This window comes from Impatiens glandulifera, chromosome 6 (genome assembly GCF_907164915.1).
Source record: "Impatiens glandulifera chromosome 6, dImpGla2.1, whole genome shotgun sequence".
In the NCBI taxonomy this organism is placed as follows: Eukaryota; Viridiplantae; Streptophyta; class Magnoliopsida; order Ericales; family Balsaminaceae; genus Impatiens; species Impatiens glandulifera.
In genome coordinates, this window is record NC_061867.1 from 50,179,537 (window position 1) to 50,202,398 (window position 22,862).

Genomic DNA, 22,862 nt, shown 5'->3' on the forward strand with positions numbered 1-22,862 from the left:
CGAAACCAAGGTTCAAATTGATTTTAAGTTCAAATTTTGCTCCCTCAACCTCTCTAAGAAAAACTCTTCATTTACAATATTCCAAATTATAGCCAACTATTTTTATGCATCTATAATGCATTATTATACAACTTAACATAAATCATATATTCTGATTTTTGTTTAGTCACTAATTTTATTTCACTTTGATTAGGTAAATCATAAATGTCTACATTCCCTTATACATATATGAATCATGATATCACTAATCTAAAAATACATTTTAGAGTTGAAACTGAGTTTGAATAAGAAACTGTTCATAAATGTTTTTAGAACATTTATTTTTAGGATGTTGATTTATAAATGAGATGATATTTTAAAACTTAATATAATTTTGTGACATATTTTCTTGTCCAAATTTAAACTCATGCTCAGAATGAGCTAAAAAAAAATATATATTTCCAAATACACTAGCTCACATAAGTAAGACATATATATGATATTTTTTTTGAATTAAATGAGAATAATTATACCTGATTTGATGTTCAACATTTTTATATATCTCATTTGACTAGCAAGTTCACATTTTAGGCTTTGTTTGGATAAAGATTTTTTTTTTAAATATGAATTATTTGAAAATAATAATTGGTGGTGATTTTGAGAAGGTGACGATATTTTTTCGGTAAAAAACTAAAAAGTATTAATATATAATGATAAATTAATAAAAAAATAATAATTTAAAATAGAGAGTATTTTAATAGTTTGGTTAATTAGTTGAATGATATGATGGAGGAGAAATGGAGCAAAATGATATTTTTTTAATTTGAGTTATTAAAATAATTTAATGCGAACAAATCTTTAATCAAAGTTTTAAAATGAAAAATCAAGAAACATAGTGATTTTTTTTTAAAGCATATAAAAACAACTTTTTTTTTATGGTTAAAGGGTGTCTTTTTTACTATTTTAATAGACATGAATATTTAAATGAAACATTACATCGGGGTCATTGTCACTCAGTCATTTTCTTTATTTGTTGTTTTTCCTTTCTTTTATTTAAACGTTTTTTAAACATAGTAAAAAATTGAGAAGAAAAATCTAGTCTATTTCATTTTGTAATCATATAATTAAAAAACAACACATTTATTATATTATAAGAAATTATAATGTTTTATAAAATTATTTGTATCTATTCATTAAATAAGATTTATAATAAATAAAAACATAAATCCAAATCTTCATACATTTAGAAGATATCATAGATGAACTATGATAATCATTAACGGTTAGGGTTAGAGAATTGTGAATGGAGACATGAGTTGGTTTGAGTCGTAACTCTTATCATGTTTATCATTCGGTGGATCATTTGGCTTGAAAATAGTCGTAGAACGTTCAGTTGTCGTCCGAATTATTAATTCATAATTGTATTATTATGACAATAATCGACAATGTTTCATTGGGTAAACCGACTGAGGAGTTCAGGAAACTCATTCATCTTTTCGAGAACTTCCGTGCTCGTTAAAGTTTGTATTTTGTTAATGAGTGAACATTTTTGTGTTATGCGGTTTATATAATATTTTTTCTCATTTTTTAAATATTTTTATCGTCGACTTAATTAAACTACTCTCATTTATATCTTAATCCATGCATGTATTTATGACATCGCATTATACTTCATTTCATGTTATCCAAATTTAATAATAATAATAGATTATTTAAATTCCACTTAAAAAGAATTGCAATAAATAATTGAAATAAAGTTTTTAGATATAAAATTTTGGTCCTTATTTTGCCTATCTTTGTGGACCTCAAATTAAAGAGGACAGTGCATGATCAATCCCGCGGTTGTTGTATCTTGACTCGATTGACTTTTAAAATATGGCCAATTTTCATTTAAATTTGGCCCCATCTAAGACTTTCTTTATCAAAATGATTGCTTTTCTCAATTCATAAATAAATATAATTATTTTTCTCTTATATCATTTTTATGTTTAATTATCTTTACTTTCTATTTATTTCTAATTTTTTCCTATTTAAAAAAATAATTAATTTCTCATAAATAAAAATTTGTTTTCACATCGAGAATTATTTAACCATAAAAAATGTCAAAAGCGGCTTCTTACTTTCCAGACCCTTAAATAAATAATGTAGGATGAGTTTTTTTATTATTTAAAGAAAATCAATTTTAATTAATAAATTTTTTGATTAACTATCTAGTTTGAGATAAATTTATAAAAAATTGTAGGTGTCCGATGTGTAACATTAATAATATTATTATTATAAAAATTTCTTATATTCATTTCGTAAGTCAGTATAGTAGAGTTGGTTAGAGAATTATTCATTTTTTATCTATAAAATCGATAATCTATTTAGTAACTTATTTTTATACTTTTCTTATTTTCATATTATCTGACTTTTATTTTTATTTTTTAAGTCATTCTTTTATTATTTTTAGAATATATGAACCATTTAAAAAAATACAATCACTAATCATATTATAATTCAGAATAACTTTTTATCGTAAAAAAATAATATTTATATGCCTTTAAAATAAAAAAATTAATAAGATTATTTAAATAATTAATTAAGGCACAAAATTTATAACCTTCTTGAAAAAAGATTAAAGATTATTTATTACTAAATTTTTTAAATTGTCACATTTATATGATTTTAAATACTAGTTTGATATTAGGTTTTGTGAGATTTTTTTTATTAAAATTTCTCTATTCATATCTTATTTCATTTCAATTATTCACTAACTCGATTTATTAATTAAAATTTTAAAATATCTTTGTTTTAGTTTTCATAATATATATATATATATATATATATATATATATAATAAATTCAATTAAAAAACAAATAATATATATTTTTTATTTAAAAAAACTCAATAAAATCCTTCTAGTCAACTCGTGCAGTATCTTCTATTCCCTGTTTGGATATTAATAAAAGATTAGACACTGTTTAGAGGTGTATAAACTGTGTTGGATAATGAAAATTAAAATTAAAATTTCTATTTTTTACTCTTTTTAAATACTTAAAAGCATTTGAAACTAATATTCAAATATAACCCAACACAACTTAACATGTGGTTAAGAATTGAGGAATATCGTGGAAACTTGAGGAACATGGCTTTCACTTTCAGGATTTAATTATTATAATTTATTTCTTTTGATAATTTTTTTTTTAATATATTTTTTTTTAAATTATCACAATAACTTAAGGAATTAAATTTTAAAATGATGGTAACGAAATATAACTTGTTTAATGTCTTCGATAACATGTTCGAGATTTTAATAAATTTCTTTTCTTTCACTTGTTTAATAATATCTCTTGTATATGCAGATCAATCAAATTAAGTAAGGTAGTGAGTTTATTGGTGACATCATAAATGTAACTTAGTGGAAAAAAAAAACCTAAATATCTAAGTTTCACCAATGTACTTTAATCATTGTGAATAAGGAGGATATTAGAACCATCAGATTGAAGGCTTTGATCGTCGCATAAGAAAAACTGTCCTTTATTTATTTTTTTTTTCAATAAATGTTCTGTCCAATTTTTTCCTCATGATGTCTGCACCTAAACAATTATTGTATCATGTGTATCTGCAACAACTAGAGCTAATTTCTAAAAAATGAAAATAATTAATGAATTTAATCAAAGTAAAATTTTTAAAAATATTTCTTAAATATTTAAATAACTTAGTTATTTGATAAATAATAATTGGTGATAATTTCAAAGAGATTATGACATTTGAGTAAAAATAACTAATTAGGTCATGTTCGGTTTGAATTATTTGAATAATTCAAATTCAAAAAATATTTTTACTTTTTTTTTATCACATCACTTAATTCATTACAATATTAAAATATTATATTTTTTTATTTTTTATTTTTTATTTTTTATTTTTTATTTTATCATTATATATTAATATTTTTCTGTCTTTTTATAAAAAAAAAAAAAAAATACTCTTAACTTTTCAAAATCACTACAAATCATTATTTTTCAAATAATCTAAATTTTTTAAAAAATTCTTAAAAATATTAATATATAATGATGAAATAAAAAATAAAAATATTAATAATTTGAAAAAGTTCTAAATTAAAGTGCATGCACATGATTGTTAAGGATAAAATTAATTTGAAATTAAAAATATATATATAGTTTTACTAAAATTATAATTATAGTTCCTTACTTATTTAAGTAATTCAACAAATAAAAAAGTTTAAAATCGTAGTTATAATTTGAATTTCATTTAAAATAAAAATTTATTTGAATTTAGATTATTTATAAGTCTGAATATAGATGACAGCCAACATTTTCACTGATTTGACTTCAACACACAGATCGAAGAAGAAGGAAGAAAGATCAGATATCTTTGAATAGTTTTCAACGTGAGACTAACAATATATTATTATTATTATTATTATTATTATTATTAATTATCATTGTTATTGTTACTAGTACTACTACTGCGCGTAGATAAGATTGTGCTTTATTTTATTTAAATGTCGACACATTTATATATATATATATATATATATATATATATATTAAATAATTAACACGATATCATATTACTTTTAGTCTTAAATGTCCACCACATCTTCATAATAAGCTATAAATATCAGTGATTATATACCGGGTTGGGTTTTTTTCTTTTAATAAATTTAAATTTGGTTATATTAAGTCATTTATATTTAACTAATACCCTATTTCTAATTATATATTCGAAGGATTTGATGTATCGAATATTCAATCAGTTTGATAATTATTTGTATATATATATATATACAATAATTTATTTTTCGACATATTTTAGACAATTAATTAAACTAAATTAAGTATAAATTTGTCAATATAATAATAATTTATCTACTAAACAAAAACACAAAAAATTTAAGTTGGTATATTTCTAAAATTTAACGGAGTTGATATTTGAATAAATTAATCGGTTTCCTATATCGGATATATATAACCAACTACTTAATATTTTTTCAAATTGAATCAATATATTGGTTCAATTATTCAGATTAATTTAAAGGCTCTAACACTATTCTTTCAACCTAGCCTACCGTACCTTGTCCATTCCATAAAGAATAGAATAAGCCAAAACTTATTTAAACCTTGTAACAAAATAATCAAAACAAAATAACTTTTTAATATTGTATCGAACAAATTTTATCTTTTTTTTTTGTTTAACGTTGAAAGCTAGTATGACCGTCGAAGATTACGTGAACTTAAGAGGGTTTGAGTGAAATAGAACCTTCACGATTTCTATTAGGACCACTTATTTTCAAATAATCATATAGAAATAAAATAAAGTAATGAATGCTCTGACAAATGTTGTCATTTGTTAGAGAATCTTCAAGGCCATGAATCGAGCAGTCCCACATGTGAACCAGCACCGAACAACACAAACTGTCTTCGTCTTAACTCCAAGGAGTTGACCTATAAATTAGCGTTTTCCTAAAATTTAAATTATCTTCTAAATATAATATTTTAATTAATATATATATCAGTCTATTTATAGAATAATTATTTAAATATGAATAAATATAATAATTTAGGTTGACAAAAGGGTTATAATGCTCTTGTATTTTAAAGGGGTGATAAAGATGGAGATAAACCCGAGTAATAAAATCAAACATGAATCACTATTTCTGATTAAATATAAGCAAGAATAATCAAGCATTGAATATTCCAAGAACCATATAAGTATTTAAAGTTAATTTAATGGTAACAAAGCAAGATTTTGATGACTGGCTAATCATTTGTTTTTGTTAATGAGTCATATATAATCAATAATATACTTGGCGTGAGTCTTAATCATAATTTACGTGAAATATACTACTATAACTCTTTAATTTTTTCTTATCAAAATTTAGTTGTTTATTTTGTCTATTTAGTTGAAGATTTTGTTTGTATTATCAACAATTACCACTTGTGTGACAAATGAAATAGGTCACTTTTGAGAATTTCACATTCTTTGTATTGAATTTTGTTACATTTGTAGTTGAATAATTGAATATAAATCTAATTTCATCTATCTACCATATATGACATAAGTATATATATACCTTTGTTTATCTTGCTCATTAATTTATATATCTAATTGAGGAATATGTTTTTAATATTCTGTCTTGATAGCTAGCTATATATATTTATCCAGTTTCTTTTTAAGAGAAGTTCAGGCTTAATAGCATAAACACAATGAGGTTTACAACTTAAAAAACAATAATAAAAACATAAAATAAAATGTTCATCAACAGACAATATAAAAAAATTTAACTTTAACTAGCTTAGAGATTCTCGAAAATATTAATGAATTATCAGCTGCCTCCACCAATTTTTCCGAGAAAATATACAATATCATTATAATAATAGTGTTGTAGGGTACGTAAATAGATCAATCAACCACAATCACTAACCTTCAAGACAAATGGTCCACCATAGAATAGCCAGGATAACGATTAGTCAATTCAATCCAATTGAGCTCGCGATTCAATCGAAACGTTAATAACCGGTGATTTACTCATGCATCACACGTTCAATATATACCATTTGATGCACAAAAGCAAGTGACGTGTCGTCTTCATCTCCTCACAACCCATTTAGTAGCGACAACTTATAATACACCATTTTTTTTCATTTATTTATCATCCATCAAGTTCTCTCTGTGCACCACACTCCATTATAAGAACGCAGATTTAAAAAAAAAACTTAAAATCTCACCACTTCTGCTATAAAAAGTCATAAATTAAGTTTATCAATGACTAATATGAGATAAATACTTATATTTAACAATTAAGTAAGCAAAAACAAATAGATCATTTACCTATATAATGTGATATAAGGAAAGAAAGTATTTCCTCTTCTCCTTTTCTTTTATTGTGCTGAGTCCTGATATATGATCATTTGTGAACTTTCATGCAGTTTGAAGTCATGCTATTTTCTGGTTGGTTTTTTATATTTTATTGATTTTTGGGAGTATAATTGGTGTTGGTAATAGAGTTTCATTATTGATTTATCAGTTTTCAAGACATATACATTATTTTTATTTGCAATTCAATCATCTTCGTGACATAAGGTTCAATTTTAAAAATGGTTCTGTATCTAGATCACTTTCAAGTTGATCAATATGACTTGAGGATAACATAATAACTTTTTTCAACAAGATTTGATCTCGATCTCAATTATGATGATTTTGGTGGATCGATATATTCGGTTAACATAGTTAATATTTTAGAAAATCTTACTTGTTATAAGAGGTCCCCTCCGAGAACCTCATAGCAAGTTAGGGCCCCTAACTTAGGGGTGCCCTCTCTAAGGGAAATGAAAAGTGACATTTTCTTAAGTCTATTCTCAATCTTTTTAACCAATTCTAACTATACCAACCAAACAAGCTTAGTTGTGATTGTAACTCCTTTTGTTCTTGTTACATATTTTCAACACCTAAAACTAGACATACTGAAACAAAACAGCATACCAAATTCAAGTGAGTTGAATTTGTGGTCCTAAAAGGATTTAACCCCAATGATTTGGAATGGGCACTAAGGGTTGTTTGGTTTAGACTTATATATATTAAAATAAATGAATAATTGTTATTTTCTTCCTAATCACTGATTCAATTCTAAAAATATATGAAATATATTTCTAATTCTTTTTAATTTATAAAATTGGCACGACTCACATGTTATCCTTTCGTTTATTTCAACTTAAGACTTAAGACGTTATAGATGAGAATATACAATGTGACATTTGTTCTCGTAGTCACCACAAAAATAATTTCTTGATAACTTTAAAATTTAATTAATATTATTAGTGTAAATGTTGATTTGTTTTTTATTTCATTATTCATGTCAATATTTTAAAATACTTTTTAATTAATTTTTTCACATTTAAGTTTCTTTAATTAAATCTTTTAAATTTTAGTTATTTTTTTTCAATTTTTAATTCATACTAAATTATTTTTTTAAAATATATATTAATAAATAAATTTGAAAATCTTTAAAAAACTTCATAATTTTTTTTACATTTAACATATTTTAAATTGTCATTCAATATTTTGAATGAGACAATAATTTTGTTGATAAAATTTGAAATTATTTGTATAATTTTATTTAATCTAATTATCCAACCAAACAACTCATAAAATAGACAATCGATATTCAATTTAACTTAAAGAGCAGTTTGAAGTTCTTAAGATAACGAAGGTCAAGTTCGATTTTCACTTAAAACGCCTTAAATGGAAATAAATATCATGATTATGAATTATACCAAGATCTTTAAAAAACAATAATAATAATTGAGGACATTATTTATGTTTTCCTCTTAAACTTTGTTGTTTTTAATTTTTTCAATTAACAGAAATCAGGTTCTCCTTTATTTAGGGATCCCCTCATTTCACTCTTGTTTGACTAGTTGTTAATCATTTTACGATCAATTCAATAAAAAAATTCTCACTTTAAAAATACTAAAAGAAAATTAGAAAAGATTTTAAGTCACTCTCAACTATTCATGTTGATAAATATATAAAGATATTTTTATAAACTACGAAAGCTCATCACAATAAATAAATAAAAATGAGAATGGTATATAATATGAACTATTGTACAAGAAGAAGTTAAAAATTTAATTTAAAATTGAGTTTTATTGATTTATCTTCATGACACCGCAAACGAATGAACTTCATCTTAAGTAAATCAAGAAACCCTAATTTGGAGAACTAGTAAATTATTGAGCTCGACTATTGAAAAAAGAGGGTTCAAAATGTGGTAAATCTTCTAGTCTCAAATTTGACATTATTTTTCTTTATAATCTTTTATTTGTAATGTCAAGTAGGGATTTTTAATAATCATATTTTATATAAGATAATAAATATTCTAAAAAATATTGGGTGATCTCAATTTTGAACCAAAAAGGTAAAGGCACCCTAGGAATGGCACCTTTCTTTTTTTGCAAAAAGTAGAAGTTAGTGAAATTGAAATGTCACATTAATTATACCACTACTTTGTATGTTTTAGCAATATTGTTTGGTTTGTCACAAATTCAAACAATATTCAAAAGAGTCTAAATTTCATTTTTTTTGAAAAAATTGAAAATTTGTCATCATTTATACTTCTTACTTTAAAACTATTCAAATGCTCATAACATTTAACATTCAAAATTATAATCAAATAAATCTATGGTCATTCAAATATATGGAATTTTAATAGATTGTATTAATCTCCTTTATACCCTTAAACTTTATGGAGTTGTCTATCTTGATTTTGTTTATTTGTTTTTTCTTAGTTAATTTAAATTTAAGTTCCGTCCAAAAATAAAGTCCAAATAATTAAGATGTCACAATCATAGATAAATAAAATTTCAAATGATAAAAGTGTGCTTTATTCAATAATTGTGAGGTCCAGCCCATTTATAATATTTGGCTTCTATTGTGATGTGTTATTTCATAAAATTATATAATTTTTATTTATTTATTTAATATTTACACAAATAATAAAATAATCCAAAACATATAAAAACATTAGAGAAATGTATATTTTTATGTGGTTTGTTGTATAGTTTCATATATATATATATATAATACCATTTTTTATTTATTTTAGTGAACATTATATGTTATTTACTTGTTAAATATTTAAACTGGCCAAAATTAGAAAAGTAAAATATGGAAATCAATTAAAAAATTGCTGTGGTTATTTTTATATATTCTTTAATTTTAGTTTTATTATAATTAATGAATAATTTCATATTTATTTACAATTAAGAAAACTATCTTAGATTTTCAGAATAGACGTCATAGTAGGGTATAGACATCGGTTGACCACGATTATTGAACGTCTTACAATTTATTTCGAGTCAAATAGTACACCAAAATAAGAATTTATCGACGCAATTCAATCGAGCTCGTAATTTCTATCTAGACCTCTCAACACCAAACTATTTACTACGTCATCACATATTAAACCCAAATTAAATTACTTAGTACAAGAACCATTAGAAAATAAAAGAATTCATTTTAAATATGTAATGAAAAAATAATTATTAAATAAAAATAGTAAACTAAGTAATTTGTTAATTGAATAATATATTATTTAAAATAATCCATATGAAAACCCTCAGTTGTCTTATAGCTTACGTTTTGTCTTTAATGTGACCGTGGACTTGTTCCTTAATATTGGTAGAGATGACCACATAAGTGCTTTGCTTACGTCATCCTCTTTATTTGTACTAAATTGTTTTTAAAATATTTATAAAATTAATACAATAATTAATATTATATATAACTTATTATTATATAATATATTAAATATAATTATTTTTAATATATTTTTTATTAATTTTTATAATGATAATTTTATTGATTATTATTTTCTTTATTTAGTTATATTATAAATAATATTATTTTTATTAATAAATTTATTTTATTATAATTATTAATAACATTTAAATTAAATAAATATAATTTACATTTTATATTTAATTATTTTTTATATTTTAATTAAAATTACAATAATTATTAAATAATAACATTACAATATTATTTATAATATAAATAATAATAAAAAAAATCATATTTATACCACTTATACTATATTCTTCTACTACATCACACACAATTATAAACTATATATAATTTATATCATTTTTTATAATTCATATTAAACATTAATAACATATACAACTTATATTATTTTTTATTATGCATAAATCATTATAATTTATATTCAATTTATATTTTTAAATGACTTATACCTATATAATTTAAATTATGTAACAAACACTACCCAAATATATTTTATAACCATTCAAATCATATAATAAATCTTATTCCACAATATCCATAATTTGACCCTATCCAATCATTATTACACAAATGTTAATCCAACAAAATAATATGGGCTTACACGATCCACTTTAAATCAGGATTTGACCCAGCCTAAATGATGTACAAAGTAATTAAGAACATTAAATTACTTTTTTTTTCCTTTCTAATATAGATTTTACAACAAAACTAATTTATAGCTGACATGGTAAATATTTTTCAGTTTCTAAGAACCGGGCTCATTGGACCCAAATAGACCCGTGAATAAGTTCATAATAATATCCTATAAAGATGGATATCAGTAATTAAACCCTTAAAATTTTGAGTTATTAAGATTATGGAAATAGTTAACGAGATTGAGATAAACCCTTAAATAAATAAAATTTTAAAATTTTTAGAATTTATAAATCTTTTAGATTTTATACAATTTTACATTACAAAAACAAATTTATATTTATAATCTGAAAAAAGTTATTATTTATTTAAATAAATTAATATAATTAATTTTATAAAAATATTTTGTTATAATATTATTTATTTATTATTATTTTTTAATTAATTTTATATTTAAATAATGTATAAAATACTTCATTATATATAAATTTTTATTTTGACTAACTTATTGTAAAGAGAGAAAATTGTTTGGGCTTATTCGGAAATGATCTTATATAGGCCTGTCCATTTAAATCATATTGATTAGGCCCAATATGATTAATTGATCCAGACCAGATAAAATGAAATCTTTGGTAACAAGAAAACACTACTGCTTAAAGGCACTCTTCTCTTGAGTCTCTCCGTCATCATCGTGTATCGTCGACCATCGGAAAAAGGACCTAACTGAGAAATCATTTCTTCAAAGGTAAATTTCTTAATCTTAATCTTCGTAATGATCTTATTATCTTCGATTACAATAAGATCCGTGTTTAGAATCTAGACGTATTATGATGAACGCAAGTTTGGATCCGTAGAAATAAGCTTTGAACATAAATGTATAAGTTGTTCTGACGAAATTGTGTGTTTCTAGTAATTGATTTAGCTGTAACCGCTTTGGATTGTGTATTCAATTCGTCATGGGAGATAGTCAGTACTCATTTTCTCTTACTACATTCAGGTACTGATTTCAATCCATTTCTCTGTATCTTTCTGCTACATAAATTTAGCACTGAGAATGATTTGATATATTTCATTTTGAGTAAATAATTGTTGTTGTTGTTGTTACAGTCCTTCTGGAAAGCTTGTTCAGATTGAACATGCCTTGACTGCTGTTGGATCTGGTCAAACATCGTTAGGAATTAAAGGTAATAAGAAATGTTCAATTGCTGTTTGATTTTGTGAAGTGATGAATAGATTCTTCTTTTTTTCACTGTTTTCATTGATCTGGATTATGTTTATTGCTATCTAATTTGTGTGTGTTTACAGCTGCTAATGGTGTTGTGATTGCGACAGAAAAGAAACTGCCCTCTATCTTGGTTGATGAAGCATCTGTGAGTATATGTCAATATGTTGCTCAAATTTCTTAGGCATGTTGTAGATTTATATCGTGTCTTGTAATTTGTGTTTACACTTGATGAATGAATCTCTGATTCGGCCTTATCCGTGTGTCATTTGCAAGCTTGTTGCCAGGATTAAGCAAGCATAAAGATCAATTTAAACATGTTTTTACAAAATTTTATCAAATCATGAATACTGAATTGTAGTAAGTTTATAGTATCAGTATATATTTTGTTTTATTTTGAATAATGAATACTGAAATTTGGAGATATTTCTAAATATCTGGAGCCAACCAAATTAGATTTAAAGTTATTAGATTTGAAGTTATTAAACCTAGTTGGCAATAACTTTGTGATCTTTGCGGATTAATGGAAAATGGTTTCATCCTATGAAAAAATCTAGTTGGCAGCGTTTTGTAGTTTTTCTATAGCTACATAAACATAGATAAATTTTTGAGACTAAGTCTAGTTTTCAAACTTTTTTGTATATTGATCTAGATACAAAAATATGAATAAGAAGTCTTTCCAAATGGGGTCATTGATTGGAGTTGATCTGTTTTTATTTTCAGGTGCAAAAGATTCAAGTATTGACCCCCAATATTGGAGTTGTTTACAGGTATGAACATTTAATCATTTCTAGCTCGTCTTTTTGTTGTAGATGTATCATGTTGTAACAGCTACTGAATCATTCTTATACTCAAAGCTGTAAAATATTACTGTTTTAAAGTACCACGTTAGTATACTAACTTCATCTGCATACTAGAAAATCTTTTATTTCAATAAATTGTTCTTTTTAATGGAACAACCCTGAATGTCCAGTTTATAGCATGACCTGTCTAGGAGGTTTCTCATGTTTACTGGTATTTTGTTGAGAAGGTCTACATTTAAATAGCATAAAAAGCCTTAATACGAAATGCATTCACAAGTTACAAGCAAGAGACGGAAAAGAAGAACTTGAAAATCAAAAGATAAAAATATACCTCAAAAGATAATGAGATCCCGATTCTCAAAGAAATCTAATCTTGTGTGTCATTAATACATATCTTTTCTGTTCAACTTCTATCAGTTTTTTTCCTTTTTTATAGTGCATTTTTCTCATTTTGTCTTCCATTTCCTTATATGTTCCTTACTGCTCAATTTGGTTAGAAATTAAGTATTACAACACTAGAAGGTTAAGTAGTATTTTTTTAGTATAGTAAGATTAAAATAAAGTGATAGAAAAAATAGATTCTATTTTTGGCTCTGAAGGATAGCTTTTTTCTCAATGGTTGGCATGAGATTGAAAAGATAACTGTTCCAAAAAACCATTCCCAACTGAGAAAACAACAAGACCACATAGATTAAGTATTTATAAAGAAGGGTTAATGCAGTCCACATTTAATCTGTGAAAGATAAATGAGGGAAGGAAGTAATTATTGTGATAAATGCCAATGCTTTCTCTTATTTTCTAGGAAATAATGATAAGGTTCATTTTCTATAAGTAAACCCTTTTATAGAATCTAAATTTTATGACAAGTTTTTGTCCTTGTAACTACTCAAAGTATCTGAATTTGTATATCCATTATTTTTCTATGGACACAATTTGTATCTGACTACTCAACTTCTTTTCGGCAGTGGTATGGGACCAGATTCTCGAGTTTTAGTTAGAAAAAGTAGAAAGCAAGCTGAACAATACCATGGATTGTACAAGGTACAGATTAATCCACCCACTGCATACTTATTAATAGAATTGAAATTGTATCAATAGATTCTAGTGAACGATGACGCTATAGCTTCAAAATACAACTTTTGTATATATCAAGTCTTGAACAAATTGAATCCGGTGCCTTTGGAACAGTGTATTCTTTATTCTATTGAGTGCCTATGAATCGTCAAATAATTCAATTAGTAGTATATACTATATTCTAAACCATTTCATTATTATTTCTACAAGACTTTCTTGACAAATAAATATGCATGACTGTAGGAACCAATCCCAGTTACTCAACTTGTTAGGGAAACTGCTGCTGTCATGCAGGAGTTCACTCAGTCAGGGTAATTACTCATCCCCTTGTTTTCCTTTATTATGTTTTTCTTTTTTTCTTTTTTTCTTTTTTCTAATGTTTAAAAAAAAATTAGATTGGTTTTATCTTGAAGTGTAGTTCTCTTTGATGCCGATTTAATTGTTGGTTTTTATATATGTTAAAGTTCGTAGTAATAGAGTTGTCGAGAAGACGGCATTTTTAATAACAAAACCAGTGTACTTAAAAAAAATCTCTATTCCAAGTCTTGGACATGTGTCTTGTTCATTGAATAACTCAACCATTATTGGTGTTGGACTTTTTTTGTGGTTTATCTGCTAAAAGTTAATTCTGGATTTAATCCCTTATGCAATTGCTTATTTCCTTCCTTTTGTCTGTAGTGGTGTAAGGCCTTTTGGAGTCTCACTTCTGGTTGCAGGTTATGATGACAAGGGTCCACAACTATATCAGGTATTCTTCTGGAAATTTGACTTTAAACATTCATATAACCAGCCGTGTTGGTTCCAGCTTTGATGGTTTTTATCTGTGAACTTTAACTATAAAAGTAAAAGCCTCCTTTCAAATGTAAACCAGACACAAAAGGAATCAAGGATTTTTTGTTTGTTTTTGGTTAGGACATCAGGTTTTGTCTCCTTTCAAATGTAAACCAGATGCCAAACAAACTGGGAATTTGCTTTATTTTGTTACAACATCAAGTTTTACCAATAAAAGGATAAAACTCATTTCAAATGTAAAACAGATGCCAAAAGAACTGGGAATTTGTTTTGTTTGGTTAGGACATTGGATTATTTCTTGACCCTTGCAACCCTATGGTCAGTATAACTTGATATCTTTGAGTTCATCAAATTAGAAAATTTCATTCTTGTTTTGATGTGTTAAGAAATGTAGCTTACTGCATTGATTTTATATTGCCATTATACACTGACACTGTGGAATGAATCCATGAAACTATTCTTTAGGCTTGTGCTTTTTCTCCATTAACTTTTGTATGTTATTCTGGTTGTTGTGTTTAGGTTGATCCATCAGGTTCGTACTTTTCTTGGAAAGCATCAGCTATGGGAAAGAATGTGTCCAATGCCAAGACATTTTTGGAGAAGAGGTAAACAGTTTTGGCTGTCTGCTTCCTTAGCTAGCTGTATATAGTTCAGTTTTTCTATTGTAAAATAAAAAAAAAACAAAATAAAATACTAAGAGCTTGGTTGAGTAAAGCCATAAGACAATTTTTTTTCCAATTTTCTTATTATAATTTCTCTCTATTTGGTTTGTAGAATTTTATTAATATTTGATTTGTATTATTCTTGCTTTCTGATTTATTTGAATGGTACAGGTACACTGAAGATATGGAACTAGATGATGCCGTGCACACTGCGATCTTAACTCTGAAAGAGGGGTATGATTATAAAATATGGCTTTATTTGATGTATATTAGTAGATTATTTGGATAAAATGACCAAAATAGCCTTTGTAGATTATTTAGAAATAATCCCAATAACTCTTTTATGTATATCAAGCTAAAGTATTCATTTATATGTATATATATAAGACATGGGTTTGATTTTGTTTGGAATTAGAAGTTAGATTGTGTCATTACTTTAGGGAGATATTGAGGTTCTTGAATTTGTATTGACAGGTTTGAAGGGCAAATATCAGCTAAGAACATCGAGATTGGAATAATTGGTAGCGACAAGAAATTCAGGTTAGTTAAGTTGGGGGGACATAGTTGGATTGTTGTTTGTTGGTAAATGTAATAATGTTGTATATGGTGATATATATAATGGCGGGTGGCGGTTATTTTGTGAATTTTGCAGGGTACTCTCACCAGCTGAAATTGCCGACTATTTGGAGGAAGTAGAGTAAACAGTATTCTCCATTTAAGTCATATTCTAGTGGCAAACGAAAACTCTTTATGTTTCTCATCTTCCCGGTTCATTTGTCTTTGATTTGTGTTGAGTTTCTTTTACCCGATATTTATGTGTAAAAGACTATTGACGGTTGGATGGTTGGTAAGAAAATCGGGAGACTTGAAAAGATGGAGATTATGATAAAAGGAAGAAACATTTGGCTAAAGAAACACTGAAAATACTATGTGAATGTAGTGTAGTTCAATGGTTATATTTTCTTACCCTTAATTTTTACAGTTTTGTCAAAATAGTTGAATTTTCTCCCCTTATATATTTTCAACTGCATGTTACATGTTATTTGAGGTTATGCTATCTTCAAAACTCAACATATATGAATAATTTTATAATATTATATACCATCATTTAAGTGAAGTTTAATTTTAAATTTAAATTATATGCAGTCTAGGTTATAATATAATTAAATTGTTATAACTGCCATATATAATTACAAATTTATAAGGCATTTAGAGAATTAGTTCATAAACACTTTATTTGTATATGCTAGAATTGTCCTGGTCTTTTTATTATTATTTGTTTTAGAAATAAAAAATCTATTATCTATAATTTAAATAAAGAGAATTAATTAAATAAGAATTTAATATTGAATAATAAGTTAAATTTGTAAAAATTAAAATTTTAAGGGGAAATTGGACTAAATGACCCTAAAGATAGGTCATTTGCGTCTGTGGTCACTGATAATAAAATTTGATCTGGTGACCACTTTATTTTTTTTGGACGAAATTACCCTTTTCGCGTAACTCGAAGTGACTCCGCGTTTCGCGAAGTGAGACACTGTGAAAAGTCCAGAATACCCTTACTATATAATATAATCCGATCATCTTTTTTTCATTTCTTTTCTTCCCTTCTCTCTCTTCCCTTCCGCTTTTCTCCTCCTTCTCTCTAAACTCGCCGGCGGCGGCGGTAAACAGCGGCGATACACTCAATGAGCTCCACGATGAGCACAAGCACTGTAACACTTGGTAAATTTATGTACTTCAAGTTTATTGTTGTTCATTTATGCATTTTCGAATCACTGTGTTGTTTAGGGTTTCATCTGATGATACTTCCCGTTTCGCGAAGTGCATCCCGTTTCGCGAAGTACTTCCCGTTTCGCGAAGGGTTTCCATTTCACAGTATTAATTATCCCGTTTCTATTTTTTCTTGTAGCCGAAGTTTCGTTTTCTATAATGGAGAGTGGAAAGTTGATGCTAATGGAATATTGTATTTTGATGCCTCTTCAATCAAAACATTGGATTTACCCCAAAGTACTCGTTATGCTGAATTAATTGATAAACTCTATGAAAGACTTCACGTGCAGAAATCTACGTATGATTTAGTGCTGCAAGTGAAGTATGATATTCCGAATATCACAAATCCTAAATCCGTTTTTATTGAAGAAGATGAGGATTTGAACATATATTTATCACGCTTGATTTTGGGTCGAACTGTGTCACCATTGTGTGTCTCTGTAGTAGAGAAGTCAACATTTACTAAAGAAAAGATACAACTACTTACCTACCCAACTCAAAAAGTATTCTACCACAATTTACTCAGAAAATTGTACCAGAAGCTGTACCCTCGGATGTCTTTGTTGAAAGTAATGAAGCCGGAGATAACTCTTTGCCTCACATCCCACTTACTCAGGACTTGCATGCATCAATACCTACACCACATAGTGCGAGAAGAGCATCAACGAGTACACCTACTAGTGCAAGAAGATCATCATTGGGTACACCATGTAGTGCAAAAAGATCGTCATTTGGTACACCATGTAATGCAAGAAGATCATCATTTGATACACCATCGACAGACATATCACCGACAGACACGACAAACATATCACCGACAGACCCCTCATTTGCGTTGGCATTAACTACTAAAACCGTATTGGAAGTCGGTGCCTTGTTTGAAAATAAAAAAGAACTACAACTGATGCTATATAAATATGCGATGACTAATCATTTTGAATTCAAGGTGGAGAAGTCAAGAAAACATCTTTGGTATGTGAAATGTTTGGATGAGAAATGCAAGTGGAGATTGCGTGCCGTGAAAGGTAAATTATCTGAGATGTTTGAGATCCGGAAATTCGACCAACAACACTCATGCTCAGTTCTGTCGAGGCTAGAGAAAAAAATGCAAACACCAGCATGGGTTATTGGGCAGTGCGTGAAGAGTAAGTACATGGACCATCACCATAATCACTTGCCTAAGAAAATAATTGAAGACATGCAGGCAACTTATGGGATAAATTTGACTTATAATAAGGCTTGGAGGGAAAGGGAAATGGCTTTAGTGGCGGTGCGAGAAACGGTAGAGGATTCATATGAAAAATTACCCTCATACCTTTACATGTTGGAGAAGCATAATCCTGGTACCATAACAGACATCCAAACAGACGAGCTCGGCCACTTCAAGTATATGTTCATGTCCCTAGGCCTCTCTATTAGGGGCTTCAAAGCCTTTTGTCGTCCCGTATTGTGTGTTGATGCCAGTTTTCTTAAACACAAGGTGGGAGGTCAACTATTGGTAGCTATTGCATTAGATGCTAATGAACAATTATATCCTGTCGCATTCGGAGTTGTTGATTCAGAGAATAATAACTCTTGAACTTATTTTATGCAAAAATTGAGAGAAGCAATTGGATTAGTTGATGATCTCGTCTTCGTATCCGATAGACACCCAAGCATCGCCAATGCCTCATGTGCTGTTTTTCCAGAAGCATACCACGGTGCGTGCACATATCACATAAAAATGAATATTAACGCGAAATTCAAAACTGATAATTGTCATATGAAGTTTGATATGGCCTCTCGTGCGTACACTATTCACGAATTTAATCGTTTTTTTGACAAGATAAGGGTTAAAGATCATAGGATTGCTGCCTATTTGGAAGAAATTGGATTTCAAAGATGGAGTAGAGCATTTTTCTCCGGTAAGCGATACAATCAACTCACAAGCAATTATGCTGAGAGTTTTAATAGTCAGAGCAGAGAAGCCAGAAAGTACCCCATTTCCTCAATGGCCGAGTATTTAAGATTGACAATACAAGGTTGGTTTAATGAGAGAAGAGAAAGAGCGTCCAACCATCGAGAAGTGTTATCTTCGACATATGAAAAGTTATTACGTGAGGGATTCGAGAATACTAGATTCTATACAGTATCATCGCTTAACCGATTCGAGTTTTATGTGCATGACAATGAGTCTCATTTTAAAATCAATTTGAAAGACATGAACTGCACTTGTAGGGTATTTGAAGTTTCTGGTCTTCCTTGTACGCATGCAATGGCTGCTGCCCGTCACCGCGCTTTGGTTTGTTATGACTTTTGTTCAAGGTATTATTCAGCTCACATGTTCAATCTATTTAACCAATTGTTTAATCGTTTTATTTTCCATTCTGACAGGTATTACACAACTGAATCTTGGATGAATGCATATGCGGAGACATGTTACCCTGCTGGTGATGAAGACGATTGGGATATTCCCGAAATGATCAAGGAACGCGTATGTCTAAAACCACCTGTTAAGGTTAAGAAAGGGCGCCCACAAACAAAGCGTAGGTCATCTCAAGGTGAGGTACGTAAGGCTCCGAGACGATGCAGCTCATGTGCTGGACTAGGACATAATAGGGCCACATGCAAAGCAGTCATGCCTGCACCATCTACTGCAAAAGCATCATCATCTAAGCATCATGACTCATCTTTTCAACAGCACGAGCCATCATCTCAACAATATGAGCCCTTAGATTGATTGGGATAAGTTGTATTATGTTTTGGATAAGTTGTATTATGTTTTGGATAAGTTGTTTTATGTTTTGGTTAAGTGGTATTATGTTTGGGATAAGTTGTACTCGGATAAGTTGATATCGGATAAGTTGTACTCTGTTTGTTGTATTTAGTTTATCTGTGTACTGTTAAGTGCTTAGCGTTTCGTTAAGTGCTTAGCGTTTCGTTAAGTGCTTAGCGTTTCGTTAAGTGTTTAGCGTTTCGTTAAGTACTTATCGTTTCGTTAAGTGCTTAACATTTCGTTAAGTGGTTATCGTTTCGTTAAGTTAAAGTTCGTTTAAGTTAAAGTTAGTTTAAGTTAGTTACTTGGTATGATTTATGTACATTGAATTATATGTTCAATTATTTGGTATGTAAATATCAGACTACCAACCAACCAGACTACATTAAAACTACAAATATTATAACATGAAATGTAACTAAAGTTCAAGTTCTATCCAAAAAGCAATACAAGATACATAAGCACCAGTCAAGTTCTATCCAAAAATCAATAAAATATTACAATACAAACTAATGTTCTGTAATTTGATGAAATAATCGGACCGCCATCTTTTGTCTAAAAAACTCCATTTCATTGGAGGTCACCTTCTCTACACCTAAACCAGCAGTCAAGTATTCCATGTACATAAGCATAAATACACCACAATCCCCACTTTCTACTGCTCTAGGGACTTCCCCTACTTTGGCGACTGTATTTTTGGCTGGGTGTGGCAACCTTTTATATGTCAGTTTCTGGAAATTGAAATTAGGATACCTTTGTAGCTCAGCATCAGTGGCTCCCATTGCATATATTCGTGGAATCATCTCACACAAAGGTCTCAGGTATGGATCGAGATTCCTATAAATACTCGAGTCGCAGTCATAAACGTCAATGTGATTATCTTGTAGACGAACGACGCACAATACCCAATGCTTGTTGCCAATGTTCAAAGGCACGTAAATATCGTCTACTGATGGCCATTCTGGCATATGTCTATGGTCCCCACCCAGGAAGTACTGATCAAATACCTCTGATATTGGATAATTTTCAGGATCTTTTTTAAAGTTCGGGTACTCTCGCCTCATCAAATCTCCTAATAAGCAATCCCCTATTGATACTTTACAATGTTTATATGTCTTGGGATATTGCGCAATCCTTTTGCGCAACAAGTGGCATAATGCGTCGACTTCCTGCAAAATGGGGGAAAATGCAGTATATATCAAAAACCTTATTCATAAGTTAAAGAATTATTATGAAATGCAAGACTTACAGGATCTTTAAGCCATGTGCACTTTGTTAGAACTCTAACAAACAACTTCTTTGGTGCTTCGCAAGTAAACACAGTCTTTGTCTGATCATTGGTGGCTACATCTTTCAATCAATTCTGTAATTGAACCAACAGCTCATCATCAAATTTTTGAAGGGGATTGATAGTTAATGGATCATTCGTCTTTGACTGTTTTGACAAAGAAGGGTTGGTGTAGTCTTCATCTTTCTTCTGCTTCCTCACTCTTTTTTTTGGAACTACTCCTTTAGGTGGAGTGTTTTATAATTGGAAATCATCATCATCGTTCTCATCCTTCCCATTCTTCGAATCCTTGGCATCCTTCGAATCTTTCCCATCCTTCGAATCCTTCCCATCCTTCGAATCCTTGGCATCCTTCTCAACCTTGACCTTGACTTTATCCTTCCCATCCTTGGCTTTCTTCTCAACCTTTTGAACCTTGACCTTGACCTTATCCTTCTTTTTCTCAATTATTTCTTGCATCATATCGGAGAGCAACATCTCCCCACTATCCACCTTCACATCAGTCTCAATCTCACCACCATCCAATTTGACATCATTCTCAATCTCCCCATCATCCACATTCACATTTTTCTCAGTCTCCTCCACCTTCACAGCATCCACACTCTCCTCCACCTTCAAAGCATCCACACTCTCCTCCACCTTTACCACACTATCCTCCACCTTCCCATCCTGCAAAAATAGAACAACATTGTGGTCAGCGTTTACTTCCCGAAACAACATTTGACTTCGCTAAGTAAAAATTACCTCAGTTTTATCCTCCACCTTCACAGCATCCATACTCTCCTCCACCTTACCATCCTTCATCTCCATCTCATTCGTCTTCATCTCCTCCACATTCCCTTCCTGCAAAAATAAAACAACAGTTTGGTTAGCGTTTATTTCCCGAAACAACATTTGACTTCACTAAGTAAAAATTACCTCAATTTTATCCTCCACCTTCACAGCATCCATACTCTCCTCCACCTTCCCATCCTTCATCTCCATCTCATTCGTCTTCATCTCCTCCACATTCCCTTCCTGCAAAAATAGAACAACAGTGTGGTCAGTTATGAACAACAAACGATAAGTACTTAACGAAACGTTAAGTACTTAACGAAACGATAAGTACTTAACGAAACGATAAGTACTTAACGAAACGCTAAGTACTTAACGAAACGATAAGTACTTAACGAAACGATAAGTACTTAACGAAACGATAAGCTTTATTATCTTACCTCAGTCTTGCCCTTCTTGTCCAATTTGCTCTTCTTCTTCTTCTTCCTCTCCTCCTCCATATTATCTAATTTGCCTATTAACATGGCCATCCTTTGGTTGAATTTGGATAATAACTGTTCGCACATACTAACAACCAACTTTTTAATATAAGCCTTGTGATGTGTTTGAGTTTCTTCGTAAGCTGTTTTCATCTTTTTGAGCTCCTCCTTCACCTCTTTGATGAGCTCCTCCTTCAGCGCTTTTACCTCCTCCTTCAGCTCTTCACATTTACATCCAACAGAAGATGTTGGAGGTAATCCAGGACTAGTAGCGGATGGGGACTAGGAATGTTGGCAGGACTCGATTCATAAGCAA

General features: G+C 28.8%; 2 protein-coding genes across 2 annotated transcripts; one reads left to right on the plus strand and one right to left on the minus strand.

The window, feature by feature from the left end:
• The first annotated feature begins 11,572 nt into the window (after positions 1 to 11,572).
• LOC124941445 (proteasome subunit alpha type-2-A) lies at positions 11,573 to 16,458 on the plus strand. The gene is made up of 12 exons (XM_047481775.1): positions 11,573 to 11,669; positions 11,835 to 11,921; positions 12,032 to 12,108; positions 12,230 to 12,294; positions 12,870 to 12,916; positions 13,915 to 13,990; positions 14,267 to 14,334; positions 14,702 to 14,771; positions 15,335 to 15,420; positions 15,649 to 15,711; positions 15,952 to 16,017; positions 16,130 to 16,458. The coding sequence occupies exons 2-12, from the start codon at positions 11,881 to 11,883 to the stop codon at positions 16,176 to 16,178; spliced, it is 708 nt and encodes a 235-aa protein (XP_047337731.1). The 5' UTR covers positions 11,573 to 11,669; positions 11,835 to 11,880; the 3' UTR covers positions 16,179 to 16,458.
• A 5,072-nt stretch (positions 16,459 to 21,530) lies between these two features.
• Positions 21,531 to 22,103, minus strand: LOC124943785 (30S ribosomal protein S6-like). Its single transcript, XM_047484257.1, has 2 exons — positions 22,038 to 22,103; positions 21,531 to 21,962 (listed from the first exon to the last, which is right to left on the minus strand). The coding sequence occupies exons 1-2, from the start codon at positions 22,101 to 22,103 to the stop codon at positions 21,531 to 21,533; spliced, it is 498 nt and encodes a 165-aa protein (XP_047340213.1).
• Between the last annotated feature and the right edge of the window lie 759 nt (positions 22,104 to 22,862).